The following is a 27,411-nucleotide window of genomic DNA, read 5'->3' on the forward strand; positions in this document are numbered from 1 at the left end:
TTCAGACAAATATTCTTTTATTTCCATACTCTGTTGTGACATTTGCAGCACAGATATTCAAATCTCATGGGGACATAAAACCCATATTCAGGGGGTGTCCAGTGCACTTAGGAGGTGCAGGGATGGCATTCATGGGCCAAGCCTGGAGGTCCTCAGGGGGAGCCACTCATCCACGTCACTGGCCAGGGTGAATGTGCTTCCTCTGGATGACACTAACCGCAACCAGGACAAAGGGAAACAGACAAGGACTCAATGACATCACACAGTAGCCACTTGTTCTAACAATGTGATATATGGGCCAATTCCAAGGCCAGAAGCCCAGGAGAGGCAGCAGAAGAGTCACCTGGATTAGAGCCAAAGCAACAGCCACAGTGACTGTGCCTCCCTAGGCCCACAATATAGGTTTCCATATACTGATTGCTACTGTGTCATTCTGACAAAAAATAAAACAAGATGCCACCGAGACTGTGAAAAACCGAATCATTGGAGAGATAAACTCTTAAAAATTAAAACCAATCCATAAAACACTACCTGGAAACTCTGTGCCTGGTGCCAATCAGCAGCAAAGTCAACAAAGAGAGTAAAAAATAAAACTTCAACCCACTAGTAAAAAGCAATAACGGGCTCACCTATAATCACTACTGGTTAGTCCACTAGCAAGCCCAAAAGTGACTTAAAAGTGAAAACTATTGTCAGCAAGAGATTAAGAATGTAACTTCATCGGGAAGTCAACAAACAGTTCATTAAAAGTTTGTTTAAAAAAAAAAAAAAAAAAAAAAACTTTCCCAAATAGCTATTTCAAGGAAGACAAGCCTGAACGGCATAAAAAACATCCTCCTGTGCTCACTACCGGCTGCCAAAGAAAGACGCTATGGAGAGCAGGGCGGAGGCCCCGGCCGTAGGCTTGTCAGAGGTGGTGTACTGGATGACATACTCCGGGTAGACCTGGTATTTCTCGAAGATCACGAAGATGGAGGGGTCGGACATGCTGTTCACACAGCTGTCATAGAAGACGTTGCTCTGGCCCTCTCTGGCCGGGGGGCGGACAAAGGAGGAGTTGCCCCGGGTGAACTCGCCCACCAGCACCCGAGCCAGAAACATCATGTGGGACTTCGTGTCAGATTTGCTGTAGTGGTGAGAATACGCAGCGTCTCGGGCAAAGTAGCTTCCTGTAAGGACAAGCACGGGCTCAGCTGGGCACCGAGAGGACAGCCCACAGCCAGGAAGGGGAGGCTCCAGAGTCCTGCCAACCAGGCAATGCCAATGGCCTCTGCTCCTCCATCACTGTATTTCCTTCCTCCCTCTTCTCCCATTTCTCCAGCCTTTCCCTCGTGAAGGGCATCAGAGGGGTCACCCAACTCCAGACAGAAAACTCCCTTCAAGTTCCAAATCTGTCACCCAAATCCTAAAGGTTTCTGGGCATCTCACTACTTAACCCCCTAAACCTCAGTTTCCTCAGCTATAAAATGGGGCTGTCATGCCCAACCTCATAGGGTTGGTGCGGAAAGTGACCAAGATCCCACATATGGAATCACTCTGTAGACCCTGGCAGCCCAACGTATAAAATTATGAACCTTGTCAAATGGGAACCTGAGCTGGAAGCTGCCACCTGTACATTCGGATTCACAACCTACTGCCGGCTCTCGTCCACCTAGAGCCCACAGCCATCGCCACATGGGATTCAGGCTGACGGACAGACAACTGATGGGACTGGAATAGGGAGAGCTGATTACAGTATCACACTGTTATGAGATTTCCTCACTTTAGTAGCCACGGCATGGTTACAGAAGGTAATGTTCTCATTCCTGGGAGCTGTTAAAGGGTGAAGGGGCAGGATATATGCCACCTACTTGCAAATGATTCGGAAAAAAATAGAGGGAGGATAATAAAGCCAATGTGGCAAAATGTTAATACTGATGAATCAAGGTAAAACTCATGCAAGAGTTTTTTTATATTATTTTTGCACCCTTCTGGTGAGTTTGAAATTATTTCTAAATAAAATTTAAAACTAAGAGACACGAAAACACTCATAACTCACAACTTGCATGACATAGTACCATGAGTGTATCAGAGGTGTTCAGATTTCTATTCTAACAAAACAGCGCAGGCATGGTCTGGGGACCTGGCTCAGGGCTAAAAGGCACCCCTTTCTTCTCCCGACCCGTGCTCACCATCTCCCAGGGCCTCTCTCCACAGGGATGCAGGCCTATCTCTCAGGGAAGCAAACCCCAGCCTAAGCAAGGAGGCCCCTGCTCAAACCTTGGGTCAGGCTCCTGAATGCACACTGAGGAGTGCGAGTGAGGGTATGGCCAGCTGGCACCCCGCAGAGGGCCCAGGGCCATTGCTCACTGAGTCTGAACTGGGTTTTCACTTACACTGGGTCCCCCCAGGCCCTCCATCCATTTGCTTTAAAACGGTTTCCCAGAACCTGGGCAGCAAGGCTTGGTTCTGGCCCTCGCCCTTACCCTTGCCATAGGATGTGCCATGAAGACCGCAGATCCGCCAGTCAAAGTTCTGCTGGCAAATGGCATCAACGAAACTGGCGCTGGTGCCGTGGAATAGCTGCCTCTCATCTACCGTCTTCCCTCCGTTTCTCTTCTGCATCTGCCCTTTTTGCCTAGAAACACGGGAGAGGAATGTGTGCTGGAAGCAGAAGGAGCTTGCTGCCAAATGCAGGCTACCCGACCCAAGAAAACATATTTTATTAGAAGTATCAGGAGACGAGGAGATGCAGGTCCAGGCCCACGGGACTCCAGCCACAGGCCAGGGAATGGGAAAGAAGGTGGAGAAAAGCAAAGGGAAGCCTTTCTTTCCATAGCTCTAGGACTCCAGCAGCTCCTTGAACTCCCAAAGCAGATGAGCTCTTGGAAGGCAAGGGTGCTTCTTCCCCACCACTGTGATCCCCTGTGGAGCTCAGCCAGAGGAGCTGGAGGATGCTCGGTGGAAGCCATCCTTCTCCTCACTCCTTAAGTTACCCTGATTTCATCACTGGGCCCAGAGTACAGATGACACTGTCTAACCTCTTGTGAGGACAGGTCAGCAGGACCCCAGGCCCACCGTGACCTGCTGCAGATCTCCTCCCGATATGGACAAGTGCCTGGGTGCCCAAGCACGTGCCAGTCCTCAGGCACAGAATAAGGCCCCTGCTCTCTGGCTGTCAGGATGCTAGTTTATATGCCCAGGGCTAACGGTGTGGGTGGCTTGTACTTTCCCATCTCCTCAACCTTCAGGCAGGGAAGCAGAGCACACAAGTGCGAGTGCTGGCTTTGTCACCAGGGAAGCCTCAGTCCCCTCTGAAGGGATATGTCAGCACTAAGCTATAAAGATGATGAGATAAGACAGGAAAGCAATGACACAGCTCCCGACTGCAGCAGCACTGGACCAGCAGTGGCTGCTATCTCGGGTTGTCCCTGAAGCCCGGGGCCCGTTTGGTAAGCAGCTAGCCTACTGTGTGTGCGTCTGAGGGGAAAGAGTAACCAGCCCACCAAGAGCGAGCCCCCAACGCACCACTGGTAGACTTCCCAGAGGGCCAGATTCTGGACTCGCTCGATCTTCTGAATGAAGCAGAAAGGCAGTGTGTTGTTAAAGAGGTTCCAGACCTTCTGATACTCCTCTGAGGAAGAACTGAGGGCAATCCGCTGCAAGGGGCAAATATTTTTACCACATTATCATCCAAGTGTGGAATACAGATCAATCCCTTCCCAAGGTTGCTCATAAATGCTAGAACTGTAGAAGGAAGGAAGCCCAGACAGTGATGACCACCCTCTCCTTTGCCCCGGGGTGTAGCGTCTCCAGGTGCAGGACATGTGCAATTTGTGGTCACTTCCCTCCTGTTTACTGTGAAACCACAAGAAGGACAGGATGTGAGGCTTACACCAGTACCATCCTGGGTGTCTCTCCTTCTGATCCCACAAAACGCAGATTACATAGTCTACAAGACCACAGCATCGGTGTCAATAAATGCAGAACACGCACATTTGGTAGGGAGGGGGCAAACCCAGCAAAGCAGGTTCGGGCTCATGGGCAGCAGTACTGAGGGCGAGGCCAGCCTGGCAAATGGGCACACTGCAACTCAGAAGCCTGGCCGCTGTGTCCCTCCCAGCTGAGCCCGCCTCTTCCTTAGTGTCAGCTCCGGGAAGCAACACTCCCGACGAGCCAGGAGGAGCCCCTGACCAAGAGCCGCTGACCATCACGGAGGGACAATCCACAAAGCAGTTGCAGCCTGCACCCAACCAGCCTCCCTATTCCTGGCTCCAAGAGGCCTGCCCCAATGACAGCCTGTTTGGGGATCTCTGGGAACTCCCTCTATACCATCCCCTACCCCACGCAGAGTGCAGCCTTATAATAAACACCTCACCCACCCCCTGCAAAGACCCTAAATGATCAGAGCTCAATGTGAATGTCCATGGGTCTCTGTAACTCAAATTCAGACTCTGGTTTCCCTGCTCCCATCCCACAGGAGGACCCCAAACTCCTCTCCCTCAAGTATGGAACCAGCCCCACCCCTCCCAGACCAGAAACTGTCGGGGGCTCCCACACCTGTCACAGCCTGCAGCTCGGCTCCATGACTAAGGCTCTCCACAGCACAACCCTGACCTCTCTCCTGCTCTCCCGCGTCTATGCATGCCCTCCACCCGAGATACTAACCTGGGGTCCTCCCCCATGCAGTTTCCACCAACCTGTATGTTCTTCTCCCACCTCTGCCTGTATAAGCACCAAGCCACTGTTTAGGTGTGGACCCAGTGACACCTGCCCTGATCCCCTCAATATGGTCGCCTCCTCCTCTGACGCCCGAGGGGTGCTGTCTGAGCTTGCCCAGCTCGTCGCATATCCTGCTGGTGCAGTGGGTGTGTGTGTGTGCTTTGTACAACTTGACAAGATGAGTTCTCCAGGGCAGAGACTGCCATGTTGTAAAGGCCGGTGTGCACAGTGCCGGGCAGGAAGCCAGCCATCAGAGGTCAGTCCAAGCACCCCCCACAGACGGGCAGCATCAGACTTGGCTTGAATACTCTACCAAACTCAGTGTAGCTCCCATTAGCTGGCAGGCCCTAAATGAACTGTTCAATTGACTATTCCTCTTCTTGTCGTCTAGGATCTAGCACCTTCCAACAGCAACTGCCCCTAGAGATATCCCTCACCATACTCTAATCCTCCCCCCTGGTTTCTTTTCCTTTTCTTGCTTATTAAAACTAATATTTATTGGCTAAGCAGTTCTTAAGCTCCTTTTTTCTGCCCTCTCCAGAAAATTTCCAGTTCACTGTCCTCCATCCACAATACATCCTCTCCCCTCAGGGCCACAGCCATCTCCTGGGTGGTCATCCAGCCTTAAAATCCCCAAGACCTGAAAAAAAACAAAACCCCACACACACCTCTGCCCTCTTCCCTGAGCTCTTCAGTGGTAGAGGAAACAGCACAATCGCTCACGCTCACCTATATCTAGGAACACGGTCCTCCCCAGTCCGAGGCAGCACGAGTTCCATACCTTAAAGCCGGGGTCCGGCAGGGCTGAAGGGTCCCAATGGTCTGGGAAGCTCTTTGGACCTTGAAGCCTGACGCTGCTACAAAATGTAAACAAAAACACTGAGACATTTTGTTCTCAGACATAAGCATATCTATCAAAAGGTGGCCTCCACATCTTTAGTCTCAGCGTATCATTTTGTAAACGTGAGGAGAAGGCAAGGAAGCACATAACCACACTAACCACCATGTGAGAGCACTTTTATCTTTGCCTGTGTGGCCAAAACCAAAACCAAAACAATGATGCGTGAGGGATCCATTTCTCACCTAGATCCCAACTCCTGCACAGAAGGGAGAGAGCATCTAATAAAGCAGCACACACAAACCCTTATCCACAATCTTGAAATTCAAAGAGCTCTGAAACTTTTATTAAAAAGAGCCTCAATGGTGGGAGGCTAGCCTGGTGGCATAGCAGTTAAGTTCGTGCACTCCACTTCGGTGGCCCGGGGTTCGCAGGTTTGGATCCCAGGCACAGACCGACACACCACTCGACAAGCCATGCTGTGGCGGCATACCATATAAAGTAGAGGAAGACAGGCACGGATGTTAGCCCAGGGCCAATCTTCCTCAGCAAAAAAAGAGGAGGATTGGCATCGGATGTTAGCTCAGGGCTAATCTTCCTCACCAAAAAAAAAAAAAAAAGAAAGAAAAAGAAAAGGAAAAAAAACAGCTTCAATGATGTCTAATTGCACTCAAAAATATTTTTTAAAAACATAAAATGGATGTCAAAACTCATTTGGCAGTAGAAATTTAACTTAAACTGCTAAGATGCTACTTGTGGTCTCTATATATCCTTCTTGAAGTGACTATACTTTTTACTGCAGAAATATTAGCATGTTTAATTACAGGATGTCACATAATACAAGCACCACATGATCTTTGTAAAAATAAAAATAAATATAAACTGAGTTCTAAAACACATGTGGCCCAAAAGGTTTAGGAACAAGGACTATGAAGCTGTAATTCCAAATCATTCCTACTCTGTTTCAGAATGCCCTGTTTTTCCTACAACAGATCTACCTCCTGTTTCTGCTGGCATGAGACATGTATCTTCATCCTAAGCCTCAAAGAACTCCCGCAAATAACTTTCCTAGGAAAATGGCACAGTTTAAACATAACTAAGCAAGGTCCCACAAGCATGAATAGCCAGAAACAGATCCATGAAGACTTAAGATGTTGAGATTATCAGGCATACTATAAAACAACAACTATTTTTTCTATGTTTAAAGAAATAGGGCCAGCCCCATGGCTTAGCGGTTAAGTGCGTGCGCTTCGATGCTGGCGGCCCAGGTTCGGGTCTGGGGCGCGCACAGACGCACCGCTTCTCCAGCCATGCTGAGGCCGCATCCCATATGCAGCAACTAGAAGGATGTGCAGCTATGACATACAACTATCTACTGGGGCTTTGGGGAAAAAAAATGAATAAATAAAATTATTTAAAAAATAAAGAAATAAAAGACAAACTTTAAAAACATATGCAAAGAACAGAAAACTATAAAAAGATCTGTAGGATTTGAAAAAGAACCAAATAGAACTTGTAGAAATGAAAAATACAATCCTTGATAGTAAAAATTCAATACACAGGATTATTAGCAAATTAGACCACCTGAGGAGAGAATGAGTGAGCTGAAAGATATGGGAAGTGAAATTATCCAGACTGCAGCCCAGAGCAATAAGGAGATAGAAAATGTGGGGAAAGCTGAATTGTGGAGAAGCGACTGAGAAGGCCGGAATCTCCTCAAAGCCTAAGTGAAGCTCCAGAAAGAGAAGAGCAAGAACAGGGTGGAGGCAATTTTCAAAGAGAACTAATGAGACACACCAACTCACAGGTTTAAGAAGCCCAAAAACTCTCCAAGAGGATAAATAAAAACACCTACGCAGACATACCACAGTGAGAGTGCATAACACCAAGACCAACAGAAAGTCTTAAAAGTAGCCAGAGGAAAAAAGAGTGATTCTAGAAAAGAAGCGCCAGTTAGACTAACAGTTCACTTTCAAAAGCAGCAATGGAAGCCAGAGGACAGTGGAGTCGTATCTTCAGCGTTCCAAGAATGAAAATATCTTTTAGGACTGAGGGCAAAATACCAATGTGAGCAATTTTAAAATGTGAGTAAATTTAAAATAACAGGGTCTCATGAAGTTTAAAAAAAAAAACAAGTCCAGAGGAAGGTAAATGGAATAAAGTACATGAAGGTCCTTATATTAGCTGATGGGAGGGCAAAGATATTGACTGACTTATACCTAAGTGAAGAACACATGCTATAATTTCTGGTGTGGCCTTTAAAAAAAAATAGTAATACAGTGTATAACTTCCAAACAAGTAGAGGAGAAAAAAATGAAACAACAAAAAATATCCCCAAGAAGGTAAGAAAATAAAAATATGACCCAATCACATGAATAAAACATTTTCATGGAGGATGGAAGGACACTAAGGAACTAAACCAGATACCTATGTGTAAACGCTGTTTCAAACTTTACGTGAAACTCCTGTATTATGACTTCTGAATATGGAGATCATACTCTGTAATCCTGTTAATTGTGTAAAGAGAGAAGCTGTTTCTGAAACTGACCCACCCCAAGAGTCCAGGTTGGCCACGGGGGCCCAAGCAGACTTGCCTGCTGGAGTTATGACAACCAGCTACCATCACACGGGTCAGAGGGAAGAACCGAGCACTTCACTGCATCAACGTGTGTGACTCTCAGGTTACAGAGCAGGGAGATCTTCAGTCACTCATAACTTAGTCTGAATTTGACCAAATTAATCATGTTTATTTCTGACATATGGTATCTGCTTGTGGTCCCCTGAAGACTAAGTCACAGTGACGACAAAAGAGATCCAGTCTCAGAAAGGAGACAGACAGACAGATTTTTCCAAACTGTGCCTAGGGTAGGCTCTAGATAGAGAAAGAATCAAAAATAACTTTAGGCAATAGGAGCAGTCACAGTTAACCAAAACTCTAAATCCAGAAGCAATACTTAGAAGAGACTGATACATTTAGCTAAAAAAATAAAGTAAAAAATAAATATTTCTGCACAGCAAAATACTTCATAAGCAAAACCACAAGGCAAATAACAAACCAAGAGAAAATATTTGCAATGCATATAAGAAACTGAGGGCTGATCTCCCTAATAGATAAAAGGCTCTTAATATTTAAGAAAAATACCAAAAAGTTGATAGAAAAATGGACAAAAAGACAAACAGTCCACAGAAAAAAAAAGGCGAATGGCCATTACATGTTGGGAAAAAATATTAAACCTCATCCAGGAGAGAGAGCAATTTAAAATACACTGATACACCCTCTCCCTCCGATGAGACCGGCAAAAGTCCAAGAGCCTGACAACCCGTTCTGGCAACAAGACTGAGGAAACACGCACCTCATGCGTCCTGGGGTGAGTGCATGACTGCACAACCCCACGAAGAGGAACCGGCACTTACCTTCCAGCACTCTAACCCGATGACCCATCCCCACAAGTATGAAACAGCACGGACACCAGATGGCCCAGTGTGGCATTACACTTGTAACAGCCAAAGATCAAAAACAACACAAAACATCCCTCCAAAGGGGACAGATTAAATAAACTAGGGGACATACACATGATGGTGAACCATGAAGACAGAAACAGAGTTCCGAAGACTTCACTGCACTGAAGTGGAGTAATTATTTTTAAATGAAAAAGAAAAGGTGTACAGAACAGTACATATAAATGTTACCTTTAGTGCAAGAAAAGGGAAATTAGAAAACACTTTTATGGGGCTGGCCCGGTGGCGCAAGCGGTTAAGCGCGTGCGCTCCGCTGCGGCGGCCCAGGGTTCGCTGGTTCGGATCCCGGGCGCGCACCAACGCACTGCTTGGTAAGCCATGCTGTGGCGGCGTCCCATATAAAGTGGAGGAAGATAGGCACAGATGTTAGCCCAGGGCCATCTTCCTCAGCAAAAAAAAGAGGAGGATTGGCGGATGTTAGCTCAGGGCTGATCTCCTCACAAAAAAAAAAAAAAAACACTTTTATGTATAAGCATTTGCTCATTTTTACAAAAAGAAACACAGTAAAGATAAACTAGAAACTAATGAAAATGGCTACCCACCGTGGAAACAGGGTGGAGCCAACACGCAGGAGGATGCTGACTACTGAGTATACCTTTTTCTATAGTTGAGGCTTTTAAATCTGTAAATGTTTTACACCTAGTCGAAATTAAATTTTAATTAAAAAGAGAGAAAGGCAGGCACATTTGGCTTCAAGGAAACAGGGAGGGGAAACCCCAGGACCTGACTCCCAAGGCACTCGATGTTCTTGGATTGATAGTACCTTTTCCCTCTAGCTTCTATCAACTCTTCTTTAAATGACCTTGCCGTGCTCCACAAACACAGCCGCTAAAATCCATCTGTGAAACTGTAAAAGAACCAGCAGCAACACTCTCAGTTCTCCACGAAACAGAAATGAGCCAGACTTCTCCAGCTAATGGAAGGTGTAAGTGGCAACAGCAACAACTGCTCAAGTCCCAGCATAGGCTGTGACACACCCAACTGTAATGGGCACTCTGGTACCTCTCACCACCCAGGTTGCCCTCCCCCATTATGTGGCTGTGCGGTTTGGAGAGAACTGACCCCTCCTCCAGCTCCAATCCCATCACTCTTGCCCCAAGCCTGAAACACTACTGGTTCAGAGGGGGTCTGATCAGTGCAAAACTCAAGAATTTGTCCCCATCTGCTGCAGGAGGGCCCTCTCCCCCTCCTAAATGCTTACAAGGCCAGAATCTACCCTAGTGGCTTCTGGCAGCCATCCTGTGATATAATGGAAGGATGAAGCTGGCCCGTTAGTGCCTGCAGTATCCGTTTTTGGTTTTATGGTATTCCACGATAGTCAAGTACTGAAATACAGGGGTTTTTATTGGTGTAATTCCATTGTTATTCCATTATTTCAACATTTAAAAAAATTCAGGTCTATGACTCAATTATCCACTTGAAAAGATTAACTGATGAGCTGGCTTCAAGTGTAGACTGGTTTGCAGATCACAAGCAGCCTTATAACTATGTATTACAAAGCTTCCACCCACAAGAATAATTTGCTCCCTGCTTCGAAGCCTTTCCCAACTAGTGGAACGTGAATAACAGTAGTCAAATTGCTACAGGGGATCCTGCATTAGAACTGTCATTCATTCATGATGCAAAGAGGAACCTAAAATGCTTTGTTAGAATCAAAAAGCATGAAAAAAACCTGACTTTACAAATAAAACAAACAGATAGAAAAACCCAAAGAACTGTTTTAAAAAGATCTCCTCCAAGTTATAAAACAAAAGATAAAATCACTTGAAACAGAGGGAGAATATTAGGATTAGATAATTTTACTATTTCCTCACCATTCTCTAAATTAGTCTAAAGTCAGAAAGAAGTTTTTTGGCTTCTGGAAAAATCTGCATGAGAATATCTTCATGACTCATTAACACCACTGGCACACTTAAAGTTAAAATATCTAATTATGTCATTTTTTTTGGTGTCTTGGGTTTTTTTCCTTTATTTTATGTTTCGTTTGTCACTTTAATGCTTTATTAATTGCATCTGCATCATCATTAGAATGACAGTACATCTAACATTTATCTTTTTATAAATTTACATTATATTTTATAGTTTTATAATACACACTAATACTCTTCTATTTGAAATGTGGTAAGTGTACATTGATTTTTCAGTCTAATGAATTCTCAGCCCTTATATAGTACATGGGTATTAACACAGCACTTCGGTATTGAGTGAAGGAAAATTCAGATATACACAGAGGAGGGCAGGGCGCAAAAAACTCAGAGACAGACAGTGCTGGAGCATTCAGTTACAGAGCCAACAAATCCCTTTTAATGCTTTAGCCAGTATGGGGTAGGTTTTCTGTACTTGCAGCAGAGGAAGAGCACACCCCAACTGACATACGCTAAGTAACATGTTCCCCAAATGACACCTACCAGGTTTGTTTCACCTTCACATCCTGGGGAGACACATATTTGGGTCTTCGGCAAACTTTTCTGACTGTACCATAAGCCAGGTTTTTCTGAACGAAGGCTGGAAAAAAAAACATTTATACACACAGGATGGCAATGTTTTATAAACACAAATTAAATGGGCTGGAAAGCTAATCCAAATGTGTAAAGCCCAGAATCAGTCTGCTAAAAATAAGGCAGTCTGACACATTTCAAATATTCATAAAGAAAATAGGTATCCTTAGGAGACTGGGTTTAATGAATAGATGAATGATTAGTAATTGACATATCAATTATACTTGAGTGCTTTTAAATTGTTCTTTCCAATCTTGTTTAAACTATTATTTTGCTTAGCAATTTTTCCCAGCTTGGATATAAAAAAGCTTCAGCCCAGTCTGAGACCAAATTACCACATCTTGAGCTAGTGGGATTTAGAGTTAATATAATAATTTTACTTCTATGACTTTTTTTTTAGTCTGACTAAACTGACTCTATAGCAGTATTTCTCAACCTTTTTAAACCTGTACCACCTTTCTTTTTCTTTCCTTTCTTTTCTTTCTTCCTTTCTTTATTTTTTTCCCCAAAAGCCCCAGTAGACAGTTGTAGGTCATAGCTGCACATCCTTCTAGTTGCTGTATGTCGGACGCGGCCTCAGCATGGCCGGAGAAGCGGTACGTCAGTGCGCGCCCGGGATTGAGCCCGGGCCGCCAGCAGCGGAGCGCACGCACTTAACCGCTAAGCCACAGGGCCGGCCCTGTACCACCTTTAATAAACAAAATTCTTGCCCCACACCCACTGCCAAGATCCTCAGATTTATCCTGGGGGAGAGGGACACTGCCCCCCAAGTTAAAAAGTCAAGAATACCTACAAGTCAGATTAGATATCCCCAACCACCAAGAAACCCTGTCAACTCTTACTTTCGGCACTTAAAGTATAAAAACAATTTTTTTTCATTTAAAGAACATTTTAATATTAATTTGTAGATGTCCAGAACTTACTTTACTGCATTTGAGCATACACTGTGTGATCACCTAGGTGTGTGTCCCTCATGCTGTAGCCCAGATGGTCGACAAGAATGGGCACTCCTGGGTGGTCCCCCACATTCTAATCAGGAGCCCATAATCCAGACATGGCTACCATAATCCCTTCTGTTACCCACTGTTCAACCTCCCATCAATACTCTGCTAATCAGCATACTAAATGGGCTTTTATTGGCCTGTCGACTAACATCGTGATGAATCTCAAATAGCTTTCACTGGTGAAATTAAAAGTTTTCAAGATACGTGGACTGGCTAAATATATGCGAGATTCATCCCCTCCTCTCCCGTGGACAGGGCAAAGTGAAGCCTTTTCCCTAATCTACCCTTAAAGAGGATACACCAGCTAAGTCCTTAAACAAGCCCTGACCTTGGGGATTCTGCCCATCTGAGGCCAACTAACAGATGACAGAATTCTGCCTCTGGAATATTGGCATTTGCCTTGAGTGACTCTTTTGGGACAAGAGTCCCTAAAAGGACAGAGATGAGTCTTCCTCGATCCTACAGAATGAGTCATTTGGTCTGTTGTGTGTGCTTCTTAAAAGTACTTGCTTCCTAAGAAATATTTAGTTACCAAGTGTGGGTGGCAAACTTGGGTCTGAGACTTGTTGTCACTATACCTAGTAGTGAGGTTGGGAGAGGAGAAGCTAACTCATCTCAAACTAGTTCTGTGGCTACCGTTATCTCGCAACAACAAAAAAAGAACTGCCCATCCAAGTGAACTTGGGTCAGTCTGCTGTGAACACACGTTTCCTGCAGTTTGCAGTGAACTGCACGCGTGTGCTCTTCCCCAACCTCCTCCTGACTTTCGGTTATGTCCTCTGGGGGTACTGCCTAGGTTAAGCATGTTAAGGCTGCATATGACATTTCTGGTTTATTTGTTTTGATATTTTCCATATTCTTAAAAGAAATATTTCCAACTGTTGTCAGCAGCAGTCAGACGGGTGCTAGTTATATCAACTGGATCTTCAGGTCAGTCCTGACTTGATTACTTCATGTATCTCTCACTGTCCCCCCTTTAGTGCACTGGTGTTTATCAGACTGTAGACTGCAAACCACTTCACATACGGTTGGTTTTCTCCAGCAGACACTGAAGGCTGGTAGGCAGTTCTCACTGCAGAGTAGAAGAAACTTCTAGGTTCTCTGAAGGGCACATCGAGGGGGCAGTGATTCTACATTAAGCAAAAGCAACTGGCTAAAAGCAGGCAGGCAAAGTGATTTTAGGATAATTCACCAAATACACTTTGCTGCCCTCCACACAGAAAGTCCACAAAAATAGAGAAAATGATAAACTGTGTTTAAAGTACGGCCCTCTTAAATCCCTTAAAAGGTGCTGAACAATCACAAGGATTCAGAGTTTAAAATGTGAATTTAAAGGCAAAACTAAATTGAATAAGACTGGACTGATAAATCCACGTGGAAATGGCTTAAGAGAAGCCACAGAAAAACTAAAACTTAAAAAAAAATCCTCACAAATCGGCCACTGGAAGAACGGCCAAAGTGTTTGGCCTGCTTCTGTCTGTCTGTCAAGGCAAGCTGGACAAATCACTTAAGGCCCAGTTTCAAGACACCATGAGCACACGAAAATCTGCTCCCCAGCAGCTGTTAATTACAGTGTGTGTCTACCACGTGTTAACCTGGCAGTCCATCTAGGCTGAAAGCGCCTACAGAAAACATATTAATGCTGCCCCGCCGGGGAGTGACGAGGCTGAGCTGCACAGCAGAACTGCTGACACTTGTCAGGGACTGAGGCTAATCCTCAGACACAGCGAGACTTGTCCATGGCCTACAGGACAACCACCACTGCACACATGCTGACCCTCCACACTTTGGGTTCCTGTTCCCTCCTCGGGGTTCTCTCCCCTCATTCCCCCAGGCAGCTTCTCCTCCATCCCACTGGGCTGGCATCATCTGTTTTCAGGGCTGTCTCCCTTCCAGATGGGCTGCACTTCAGGAGCAGGGACCACCCCTCCCTTTTCTTTCCTGGTCCTCAGTGTGTATACGGAGCTTCTCCAGGGTTAATGCAGAAAAGGCAGAGCCAAGAGATGGCCAGGCCCTGCTGGGAGAGGGCAGTGGGTCAGGAAATACCTCTGAAGTCTAACTCATATTTGTGCTTTCCGGCCTGGAACTTCAGAGTGGCTGCCTGGGCATCAGACCCCGGTGTACAGTAGGCTAGGTAGGCCTTCTCCAAATCGCTGCTGCTGACAGTGGTCACAGGGTGCTCCATGCCCTGTAAGGGAAAAGCCAGATACTTCATGACGGCAAGAACCTACAATGATGAAGAAAGACACTAAGTGCTATCCACACCACACCACACCACAGACATGCCCACAGCGGATATTCACATCATAGAGGAGGTCGAGGAGGGAGGAGGGAAGAGCCAGGGAGCAGGGGTGTGGCAGGAGGCACAGAATAGAAGCTGACACGACTGCCTCCTAAAAGCTGCCAGGGAAAATGAAGATAGTAAATATGGGTCTTGTTAACCAGGATAAGTGGGATGGGAGCAATGGAAAAGAGGGTATTTAGATTACTCATAATGGATGATACAACCAATTAAATGAAGGTGAAACACCAACAGTGAACTCGCAAATGCTGCTTGACTGATGGCCTGAGCAACACTGCCTCTTCTCCATCTATTCTTGTTCCTGCCATCCTTGAATCAGAGTTCAGGCCTCACCCTCATTTTCTTTTTCTGGTCCCTTGGAGAACTCTTCTATTTTTTCAATTATCCATTTTGATCCCTCATTCTCTTTCCAATTACCTACAGGACATCTAAGATTTCGGGATGGACTGAATTTGAATGCTGGCTCCCAAATCTGTTTACTCTATAACCTCAGCGAGTTATTTTAACCTCTCTGAACCTTAATTATCTCAACTCTATAACAGGAATAATAACAGAACTTAAATCACCCTCATATCATTATACACGCGTACCATCCTATCCTCAAAGGTCTGGAAAAATAATTAAAATAAGGCATGCAGAGCACTTACCACAGTGCCTGGGAAAAAAAGCAAAGGTGTGGCAGAAATCTCAGGTGGCTATCTGGATACATGAGTCTTAAGTTTGAAGAGGAATCTGGTCTGGAGACAGAGATGCAGAGATCACTCCAGGTGGCCACCACTGTCAGAAGAACAGGGGTATGGGCCAGATCTTAAGAAACCCCAACATTCACAAAGGGGAGTGGAAAAAAGAAGCCCATGACGGAGACAGAAGAGGAGCAAGAAAGCCAGGAGAATGAGGCGAGACTGGGCAACAGGCTGGGCGAAGGCTGGAAATGCCATGGGATGTGGATCTGGCCCTTTACCTGGCCGGGTCCCATCTCCTGCAGGTGCTCCACGAATAGTGATCAGACAAACAAGTAATGGGAATAGAAGTCAGATTCTGGTGAGTGGAGGAATAAACGGGGGTCTTTCCTTCCAGGCAGAGATGGATGGATTGTTCAGGTATGAAGGGTGCGGGCAACTGTGGGGCTTTTAGATCACGGCAAAGGAGATCACAGGAAGGGGGAAAGTGCACAAGGTAAATCAACTTGAGAAGCCGTTGAGAATAATCCAAAGAGGATACAGGTTGGGGTAATGCATCCTGCAGCCCAACACCTCAGGGATGTCAACTTCAATGCAGGAAAATTCAGTGGGCTGAGACCAGTAAGACGTTTATACACAAGATTAGGTTATGGGCTGAATTGTGTCCCTCCACAAAATATATATGTTGAAGTCCTAACCCTGAGTACCTCAGAACGTGACCTTATTTGGAAATAAGTCATTGCAGATGTAATTAGCTAAGATGAGATCATACAGGAGGAGGGTGGGCCCTAATCCAAATGACCGATGTCCTTATAAGAGGACAGCCACATTAAGACAGACACGGGAACGCCATGTGATGACAAGGCAGAGCCTGGAGTGATGCAAATACAAGCCAAAGAAGGCTAAAGATCACCAGCAAACCACCGGAAGCTAGGAAAAGGCAAGAAAGGATTCCCCTACAGATCTCAGAGGGAGCAAGGCCCTGCGGACACCTTGATTTCGATTTCCAGCCTCCAGAACTGTAAGACAATAAATCACTGTTGTTCTAAGCCACCCAGTTTGTGGTACTTTTCTATGGCAGCCCTAGGAAATTAATACAGAGTGGAGGCAATTTGGACTTGAAATTTGGGGGTATATTCCAAGCTCAGGCAGCAAAGCACCCAGCTTTTCTGAGAAGCAACAGAAAACTGTGTTCAACTGGCAATTAGCAGAAAACTAAGAAAGAAATCCAAACATGGGGTGACACCAGAAGAGTGTAGGAAAGGAAGAGCTAAAATGGACAGGTCACCCTATGAGGGGGTCCAGCCGATGGTACAAAATGAGACCATGCAGCTGAAAGCCACCAAGTCCACAAGTGCACACGTGCACCCACCAGCATGTGGTGTGTCAATAATACCCACATACAGGTCATCCCCAGAGATTCTCCCTGTTCTAAATGAGGTTATGCACTCCGACTATACTGCAATAAAGGAGTAGCAGCATAAAAAAGAAAAGGGGAAAACCCTAAGTGTGGGTTGTTGGGAGGAGAAAGGCCTCCAGTCCCCAAAGTTGTGATGACCCAGTTTGCGAAGTTACCCACGGAAACTTACTTTCTCCTGGGTTGCCCACTCGGCTCCCAGGGAGCTTGTCTCCCTCAGAAGAGGGACGAATCACCAGAGGGATCACCAGAGGTTGTCACATTTGCTAAGTGTTTCTCGCCTGCCATGTTGTCGCCAGGTAAGCTCGATTCACGGAGCATGACCAGCCCGTTAGCCTCTCCCTTCCTGCTCCTGACCAAACTGAGAGCGATGCTAGAGAGCCTCCCTGAACAAACCCACATGGCAGGGAAGGCAGAAGAACTCCCAGGATGCTCACAAAGGGGACATGAGCGGGGAAGAGGGTGGATGGAGCAGCCGACGAGGAAAGGCTGGTGCTGGAAGAAATGGAGGGGAAAGATGAGGGCTCAAGGCCACTAAGAGTAACCGTGTCCAACTGACCAGTGGGCATGGGGCAACAATACCTCTGTCCTTCAACTGGCCAATGTCTATGCCCTGAGGACCTGCTAGGCACAGGCATTGTCCTTGACACGAGAACACATCAGTGGCTAAACAGAGACAAAGCTCCTGCCCTCATGCAGCCCACGTGACAGTGTCCCCAGAGAAAAAGATATTCTAAGTGTAGTTAAGAACAAGAAACTAGGGCCGGCCCCGTGGCTTAGCGGTTAAGTGCGCGCGCTCCGCTACCGGCGGCCCGAGTTCAGATCCCGGGCGCACACCGACGCACCGCTTGTCCGGCCATGCTCAGGCCGCATCCCACATACAGCAACTAGAAGGATGTGCAACTATGACATACAACTATCTACTGGGGCTTTGGGGAAAAAAAAGGAGGAGGATTGGCTACAGATGTTAGCTCAGAGCCGGTCTTCCTCAGCAAAAAGAGGAGGATTAGCATGGATGTTAGCTCAGGGCTGATCTTCCTCACACACAAAAAAATAAAACAAACAAACAAAAAAGAACAAGAAACTAAAGGTTTAATATAGCCTTTCACAACCCAGAAGAGTACAAATGTACAAAGAGTACAAATATCCCAATTTTCATTCTGGAGAGGCTGTCCCTATAGAAATGGTGACCTCCCTGTACAGGTACCTCTACAGGTGACCAGGGGCCTCCTTTTAATCTGATCCATCAATGAACATCTTCAAATAACTGACAGCAGCAGTTGTTCGATCCAGATTCCAAATCAATACCTGAAATAAGTCAACTTTCTTATACCTGCCCACCTTCTGTAAAGTTACTGCTACAGATAAGGCAGAGAGCCAGCTTTGAAAAGCCTTAAACTTTATTCCACAGCTACACAAACACTCCTGCACACACAAGCACTTGCTCCAGAGTTACCTGTTCAACAGTAGAAGAGGCATCTTTCTACCTCATTTAACAAAACCCATGAAGAAACGTGCTCTCACTACAACTTATATTCATTCAGTTCTCATGAGCCAACAGATAGGTAATCGTTCAAAGATGGAACCTCACACAAATGAACTCCAAATTATCTAATTTTGCCATAATTCCCTTAAAGTGAGTGAGTCATAAGGGGATCTGGGGATCACTGGCTCTGTCAAGGACTCCTCAGAACAATCCGCCTGCTCATGTTTGGAATGGCTCCTCCATCACTGACCCTCAGGAGGAAATACTCGCCTTCTTTCCATGACACTTACTTGTCTTCCATATTCCTGCCAAGAATCAAATTCATCCATCCAGTACCAAACCCAGTCAGTGGTGAGAATGAAGTGTGGAGGTCTGGTGACTGAGGAGGCCGTGGAGAGGCGACGAGCCTGGGCAGCACCAAACATCATGGAGTCAAAGTTCAGATAATCAAGGTGAAAGTTACTGGCCGACTCAGCACATAGGATCCTGCAAAAGAACATGAGAGGTAAACTGAAAATTCCACCAGCCAAATGAACACAGGCCCCTCAGCTTCCACCTGTGATCTTCTAGATGCCTGGCTGGTAGATGTGAATGTAAATGTGATCCGCACATTAAAAAAAAAAAGTTTCCAAGGTGGGGAGGGGAGGATTGCTTTTTAAGATCAGTTTTGCTGTGCAAAAATAAAATCAGAGTAATATGGAAAACTCATTATCGTGACAGTCACTATGCAGAAAATGGTGGTTAAAATATTCCTTTTTAAAATGCACTCCTGAGCTAGCAAGAAAGGGAAATCCTTAGAAGCCAAAATAAGAACAGTTAACATATATTGAGTGTTTAGTGCGTGAGCCAGACCGTGTAGTAGCGTATGTATTAAGGGATTAAGTCTTCATAACCCTATGAGGTTGAGACTGTTATCTCCATTCACAGATGGAAAAATAGAAGCCCAGGAAGGTTAAGAAACCTGTCTACGGTCAAACAGCTAATAGATGGTAGAGCTGGGGTTTAAGTCAAGCAGTTTGGCTGTATGGCCTGCAATCTGAGCCACCAGGATCTACTCCCTTTCCAAATAAGGTACTACCCAAAGAGCAAGCGGACAGTATGAAACCAGAGAGAGGAGTGAGTGCTAAAGCCAGTGGCCGTCCAAGGGCAGTGTCAGTGAGTAACGACAAAGAGCCCTACTTTAGCAGCAATGAGGGAACAGAAAAGAAACGCGGGGTTTGAGTAAGGTCAGGGGTTAAATCTCAAAAGAGATACTTCTGCATAAAACCAGGATCCTAAAGACTATACACATCCTTAGTGAATAGGGCTGGGGAGGCGATCTGCCTTACAAGGGTAGTCAGCAAGGAAACTTGCCTGTATCAATGTTGGCTCTGGATGAAGAAGAAAAAACCTGCCCTGAGAACTCATAAACCACTCAGATCTCACAAAAGTTTCAAGGTGATTCACAATTCCTGTGTGAGAATTAACTCTAAAGACCCACAGAGGCAGTTCCCAGGGATGTAAACACAAATCCTTTCTGGAGGAATTCACCTTCAACCCAGGCATCACCATGAGCAAAAGTCAGCAAAAACAAATATCATCAGCCCACCAAAGAGAACAAACATTAGCGTTCTCAGATGCAAATAAAAAATATGTATCAAGTTATTTTTTAAAATTAAATTGAGTATCAAAAGTATAAGAATCAAGAGACTATAACAATTAACTGAGTAAATTTGAAAAAAAAAAACAGAGCCTTTAGAAGTAAATAATATAATAATTGAAATTTTAAAATCACAGTTGATGGGACACACTGCATCTCAGACAAGGGTGAACTAGTGAATTGAGTGACCAAGGTGAAGACATTTCCCTAAATGCCGCAGAGAGAATGAAAGAGAAGTTAAGAGACATAAAAGATAATGTGAGAAGATCTTATATATCTAATTGGAAGTCTAGAGAAGCAAATACTTGAAGAGATCTTGGCTAAGGAGCTACCAGAATTGATTCAATATAAAGCCTCTGACTCAGAAAGCACAACAAATTATAAGTGGAGTAAATAAAAACAAATCCATACATAGACAGATCTTAGTGAAACTGCACAACACCAAAGAATGACAAGATATTAAAAGCAGCCAGAGAGAAAAAACAGATTACCTACTGTACTGGGTTGAATTGTGTCCCCTCAAAAGATATACTTATGTCCCAACCCTCTGTACCTGTGAATGTGACCTTGTTTGGAAACTGGGTCTTCGCAGCTGTAATCAAGTTAAAATGAGGTGATACTGGAGTAGGGTGGGCCCTAATCCAATGACTGGTGTCCTTATAAGAAGAAGGAAATTTGGATACAGACACAGAGACACACAGGGAGAACGCCAAGTGATGACAGAGGTAGAGATTGGAATAATGCAGCTACAAAACAAGGCATGCCAAGGAACAGCAAGGACTGCTGACAACCAGCAGAAGCTGGGAAGAAGCAAGGAAGGATCCTCCTCTAGAGCCTTCAGACAGAGTGTGGCCCTGGTCTCATCTTGATTTCTGACTTCTAGCCCCCAGAACTGTGAGAAAATAAATTTCTGCTGTTTTAAGTCACCAAGTTTGTGGTAATCTGTTATGGTGGTCCTAGGAAACTAATACACCTACATTTAGACTAACAGCTAACTTCTAAATAGAAGCAATGGAAGCCAGAAAACAATGGAATCATCTTTGAAGAGTTGGAAGAAAATACCCAATAAAACTATCTTTTAAGAATAAGGATGAAATAAACACACTTCAGACAAACAAAAAACACATTTGTCACTAGACTCTCACCAAACCAACTTCTAGGAGATGAACTTAAAGAAAGAAAATGATCTATGAGGAAACATAGGAACAAAGGAATGGTGAGCACACAACAAAATGATAAATGTGTAAGTTTAAGCAAAGATTGACTGTATAAAACAATGCTAATTTCTAACTTCTGGGATTAAAAAAATAACAGAAGCAACACACATAGCACATCTTATGTGTCTGCCATTGTTCTGAATGTTTTACGTATGTTAACTCTTTTATTCTCAAAATAGCCCTTTGATGTAGGAACTATTATTTTACCTAACTTGATATTTGGGGAAACTGAGGGAAGGTTAAGTAATTTGCCCAAATTCATACAAGTAGTAAATAAGTTTGAATGGAACTAGTCAGAATTTAAGTGTTCAAGATTCTTTTATTGTTCGAGAAAATGATAAAAAGTATTGATTAGCTTAAGTTGTTAAGCTCAAGTTTGCTAACTTAAAGGGCCTGTTTAGATTTCTAAGCACTAAAAGAACAGAAACAGAGTATGTAACTCCCAAACTAATAGATAAGGAAAAAAAATCAAGTGAGGAAAAGAAATATAAGATAAGACCAAAAAGAGAAAAGAAATATAGAAAAAGCAGGTCAAATAGCAAAAAACTAAGATGGACAGTAGAAATAAATTCAAATGTATAGGTAATTACAATAAATATAAATTAACTGATTAAAAGACAAAGATTGTCTCACTGGAAAAATATCTAGTTCTATGATGTTTACAGAAAATATATCTAAAATTAAGGACAAAAAAGCATGAAAGTAAAAGAACCATGAACAGTAACAAAAGGAATGCTGGCATAGTTATATTAACATCAAACAAAATAGACTTAAGGCAAAAACCATTACTAGAAATAAAAAGCATCACTTTACATTACTAACAGGCTCAACTTACTAGGAAGATAAAAATTCTAAACCTGTATATACTTCATAACAGTTTTTAAATATATAAAACAAAAATTGATGGAATTACAAGGAGAAACCGAAAAACTCATAATGAGTGTTAATACACCTCTCTCGGTAACTGATGATAGATGTGTACAAAGCAATCAATAAGGACAAACAGAAGACTTGAATGACACAATTAACACACTTCATCTAACACCACATCAAAAAGACTTTAAGCATGCATAGAACTTTTACCAAAACTGACCACGTACTACACCCATAAAGGAAGTCTCAATGAAATTCAAAGAATCTGTTATTAAAAGGTCCATACTTTCTGACTACAATGCAATTCATTTGAAATTAAATAAACTAATTTTAAAATACACTTAGAAATAAACCATGGGTCATCTAATATATGACATCAAAAGGACAAAAGTTCGTTCTTACTAAAACAAGAAAAATACTAATAAAATTAATAAATCTCTTCAAGATTGATTAAGAAAAAGGGAAGGGGGAGAAGAAACATTAGAAATGTAAAAGGGGACAAAATTAAAGATGCCATAGACCTAAAAGGGATATTACAAGCAATTTTATGACAATTAGTTTGAAAATGAATAAAATGAACAAACTCCTGGAAAAAACATAAACTTACCAAAATCATCGCAAAGAAAAACAGAAATCCTGACTTGTGCTATAACAGTTATAAGAAATTGGGTCAGTAGTTTAAAATCTTCCCACAAATTAAACATTAGGCCTAGATATTCTTATAGACATATGATCAATCATTCAGGAAAAATTTTACATAAATTTTTTCAGAGAACAGAAACTATCCCAATCTCTTTTTTATGAGGCTAGAAACTTCTTAAGATATAAACTAGGCAAAGATAATATGAAACAATTATAGACCAATCTTAAACATAAACACAAAAATCTTAAACCCCAATTACTGGAATCTAACTTCAGCAGTGTGTGTGTTGGGGGGGGGGGGCGGAATCTAACTTCAGCAGTGTGTGTGTGTGTGTGTGTGTGTACTTTCAGCAGTGTGTGTGTGTGTGTATGTGTCTACTTTCAGCTGTGTGTGTGTGTGCAGGCCATCAAAACTAAATCCTGCTGTGTCTATGCACTGAAAAGTCCAGGCACAAAGCAGACACAAGTGACATATTTCATACCTGTCTCTTCTGGGATCGCAATATGCCTCTTCAATAATCTCCATTTTGTCCAAATCCTTCCAACTGCCTCTGTCCAAGAATTGCCAACGATATGGCAAATGGAAATGAACTTTATTGCACTTATCTAAAATAAAAATATAAAGAAGTAAGACATCTTGGCAATACACAGCATGGCCTAGCACCATGGTTCCCAATGGATGTGGTGCTGCCCCCTGACCTGTGAATGTTTTCATGAGGTCAAAGGTTCCATCCCTGCACAGGGCAGTCTGACTAAGCGTTATTGCCACATATGCGGCATGTGGATGGGTAGCAGTCACACCAAAAACAGAGCCAGATTCATCTTGACTAGAAATCTATCCCAACCCGGAAACATCTGACCACAGGTGGGTCAGCAGTGTGGTTCCAGCCCACTTTGATCTTTCTGGCTGCTAACACACTCACCCTCTCCTCAACATATCCCTACTTCCCTGAAGGTATTTACATACACTACTCTGCCCCTGTTGATATACAAACAATGGCCTAGGTCTATGGTTTCCAGCCAACCACTCCCTAGCACTTCCCACCTGCCTCACCTTGTCTCATCCTGGCCCCTCACTTGGAATGCTGCCCATACCCTCTCTCTACCTTTCAATACCCTATAGGAAGTTCTGGTACATCCTTTCAGGGGAATGTTGTGAGAAGAAAGGGAGACAGCAAAGAAAAGCAATGGGAAGCTCTCTGCACTCTGATACAGACCTACCTCCAAGATATATGCTATTAGTTAGAAAGATACTTGAAACCCACTGCAGCAGGCACTCCGTCAGTGCCTCATTTGTGCCCAGCAACCTTGCTATTTGCCCCATGGAACAAGAGTGTTGATATAAGGGCTGGAGAGAGAGAGAAGCATGTGAGAGCCATCAAAGCCCCCACCCCAGTTCTAGGATACACGCTACCAGCCCACCCCACCAAGCAAGATGCACTGCCTCTTCCCCATTAAGCCTGGAATCAGAATCAGCTTTCACCATCAGGCACAGGCATTCTTGAGAATTAACACAAGCAGACAACCAAGAGTCACACAGGAAAATAACATGGACAGGCAGCTAACTCAGAGAAGAATCAATACCTAAGGAAATAATTAGTAAACAGATCAGGAGTAACAGCTTAACCTAAACATAAAAGCTAAACCCACAAAACTTACAGAAAAAAAACCACAGGTGAAACATTTTTGTGGGCCAGGAATAGGCAAAGATTTTTAGAACACAAAAAACAAACTATAAAAAGAGAAAACAATTAAAATAAACATCAATATTAATATTTCTTCTTCAAAAGACACCATAAAGAAAATGAACATGAAAGACAGACTGGGAGAATATATTTTCAATAGCTATATCTGACAAAGACTTATAAAAAGAATATCTAAAACTCTTACAACTCAATAATGAGAGATCAAACAATCCACCAAAAAAAGGACTAAACAGTCATAAAAGATCACATATTGTATGAGTTCATGTAATATCCAGGGAAAGCCATAGAGACAGAACGTAAACCTGTAGTTGCCAGAAGCTGAGGGGAGGGGAGAACGGGGAGTGACTGCTAATGGGTACAGGGTTTCTTTACAGGTGATGAAAACGTTCTAATATTGACTGTGATGACGGTCGCACAATTCTGTCACTATACTAAAAACTATTAAATGAGTGAATTGTATAGAATGTGAATTACACTCAATATCTCAATAAAGCTGTTATATATTAAAAAAGGCAAAAGATTTAAACAGATACTTCACAGAGTATGGCCAATAAGCACATGAAAATAAATGTTCAATATCATTAATGACTAGGGAAATGCAATTAAAACCACAATGAGATATCACTACTCATTAATTAGAATGGCTAAAATTTAAAAGACTGACAATACCAAGTATTGGCAAGGATGCAGAGCAACCAGAACTCTCATACATTGCTGGTGGGAAGGTGAAATATTATATCCACTTTGGAAGACAGTTTGGCAGTTTCTTATAAAGTCAAACACATTTATCATACGATCCAGTAATTCCACGTCTCTTTACCCAAGAGAAGTGAAAACACACACACAAACAAAAACTTGTACATGAACATTTATAGAAGCTCTATTTGTAAAAGCCAAAAACCAGCAACAACCCAAATGTTCATCAACATATACATGGATAAACAAATGGCAGTCAATCCATGCAACAGAATACTACTCAGTAATAAAAAGAAACAAACTATGGATATGCCAGCATGACCGAATCTCAAAAGTCTGCTGAGTGAGAAGACGCCACAAGAGAATACAGGCTGTATGATTACATTTATATGAAGTTCTAGAAAAGACAAATGTAATCTATAGTGACAAAAAGTAGATCAGGGATTGCTGGGAGTCAGGAAATTGGGGAGTGAGGATTAAGTGTATAGGAACACAAGGGAAATTTTTGGAATGAGGAAACTGTTCTGTATCTAGATTATAGTGATGGTTACATGGGCATACATATTTACCAAAACTTAAGGGTATACACTTAATATGGGCGAATTTTATTGTGTATTAAATATATCTCAATAATGCTGATTTTAAAAACATGCATATATATGTATATATGGCACATATTCCCTGACCTAGCATTCCATTTCTAGGCATCTAGCTATGGAAATACACGTGTACTCAGATGCTCAATGGAACATTACTCTAATTGAATACCACACAGTTGTCTTTAAAAACAAGGTGGACTTACATGTACTAACATGGAAAAAATCTCCAAGACACAATGTTAAGTAAAGGAAACAGGTTAAATAATAAATATCACACGTTCCCTTCTGTTGAAAAATGTGTAAAACAAATATGACCACACAGCACATGTTTACCTTTGGGGAAGGTTGAAGGAGGACTTCAGACTTTACTCTGTATTATTTGACTCTTTTACAAAGTGAAAGTATTCATGAATTGCTTGGGTAGCTTTTAAAGACTGAAAACGAAACAAGAAATTTTGGTGGTTGTTTTTTAAGAGAAGTCACCAAATTTAAGGAGGAAATTTTCTTCAGTCAAAGCCCAGGACAGCAGTAAGAAGAAAACAAAGGTTTAGTGAAAATATAGACATACACATACACACAAGAATTGCTACTTCTGATAAAAGAGGGACTGTGGAGAGAAACCCCCCCACTTAAAAAATTACTTGTCCCCCCAGAGCAAACACAGGTGTCTCTTCCTCAGGGAGGGCCTTCCTGGTTTCTAAGGCATCTCTAAGTCTACGACCAACTTTTATGAGGGACACTTATTTTTGTTCCCACTAGACTCAGCATCTGCGTCTTGTGCAGGTCTGTGGCCTCATGCTAAGCTGACCGAGGGTCAACACTTGGCACTCACTTGCTGCATGAATCAAACAGTTACGTTCTCAAAAACTCATCTACGGTTTGATTTTTAGAAACTCAAATAATTCCTACCATCCTCAACTCAAAGTTCCTCACCAGCTCATGACTAAGAAGGCCCCGACCCTCTCTGGAAGGGGGAGAGGACCTGGAGGGGTGGCCTCAGACCAGAGCTCCAGGAAAGAGAAGCAGTTATCCCACCTGCAAGGGGATGAAGGAGTTTCCTCTGACTTACCTTGAAAGCTACAACTTTTCCAGATATGGTACAAGCAGATCTGATCGCTCTCCTCTTGGTTAGCAGGGTTTGAGGACACAGAACCTGAACTGTCTCTTCTTTCTACAAAGAAACACCAAAAAGATGCATCAGCTTCCATCAAAGTTTCTGCTATGGGGTTGGAGTAGTTCAAGGCACAAAGGAGAGAAAAAAGGATTCATTCATCTCTCTGCACGAGACAAAAGCGGGCAAGACAATCTCACAATATCCTGTAATGCTCTGGATGAAAGCACCCTCAGACATGCAGGTCGGCCCCTCTGCTTTTTAGGGAGGAGCCAGGGAGCCAAAGGCCACAGGGCTGCTTGCCAAATCCAGGACTCTGTGAGGGGGCTCTCTTCTTAGCTCTGGCTGCACACCCAATTCACTAGGAGACCCGTTTAAAAACACAAGTGCCCGGCTCTACCCCAAACTGACTCAATCAGAACCTCTGGGGTGGAACCTCGGACACTTTTTTAATGAGGAGAACCACTGTCCAACTCATTGAGA

At 43.5% G+C, this 27,411-nt stretch overlaps 1 protein-coding gene across 2 annotated transcripts in view; it reads right to left on the reverse strand.

Moving 5' to 3' along the window:
- The window catches only part of PARP12 (poly(ADP-ribose) polymerase family member 12), a 35,930-nt gene continuing 8,519 nt past the window's right edge, over positions 1 to 27,411 (reverse strand). Inside the window, exons 4-12 of one of the 2 annotated variants that reach the window (XM_058531238.1) lie at positions 26,887 to 26,988; positions 23,299 to 23,422; positions 18,736 to 18,931; positions 14,607 to 14,748; positions 11,467 to 11,563; positions 5,483 to 5,558; positions 3,508 to 3,638; positions 2,466 to 2,617; positions 1 to 212 (exon numbers count right to left, since the gene is read on the reverse strand). In XM_058531238.1, coding sequence (XP_058387221.1) covers positions 130 to 212; positions 2,466 to 2,617; positions 3,508 to 3,638; positions 5,483 to 5,558; positions 11,467 to 11,563; positions 14,607 to 14,748; positions 18,736 to 18,931; positions 23,299 to 23,422; positions 26,887 to 26,988 — 1,103 coding nt within the window. In that variant the 3' untranslated portion in view covers positions 1 to 129. Of the gene's footprint in view, positions 1,170 to 2,465; positions 2,618 to 3,507; positions 3,639 to 5,482; positions 5,559 to 11,466; positions 11,564 to 14,606; positions 14,749 to 18,735; positions 18,932 to 23,298; positions 23,423 to 26,886; positions 26,989 to 27,411 lie in introns of both variants that reach the window. The other variant, XM_058531232.1, reaches the window with a different exon arrangement.

Source organism: Diceros bicornis, chromosome 3 (assembly GCF_020826845.1).
Source record: "Diceros bicornis minor isolate mBicDic1 chromosome 3, mDicBic1.mat.cur, whole genome shotgun sequence".
In the NCBI taxonomy this organism is placed as follows: domain Eukaryota; kingdom Metazoa; phylum Chordata; class Mammalia; order Perissodactyla; family Rhinocerotidae; genus Diceros; species Diceros bicornis.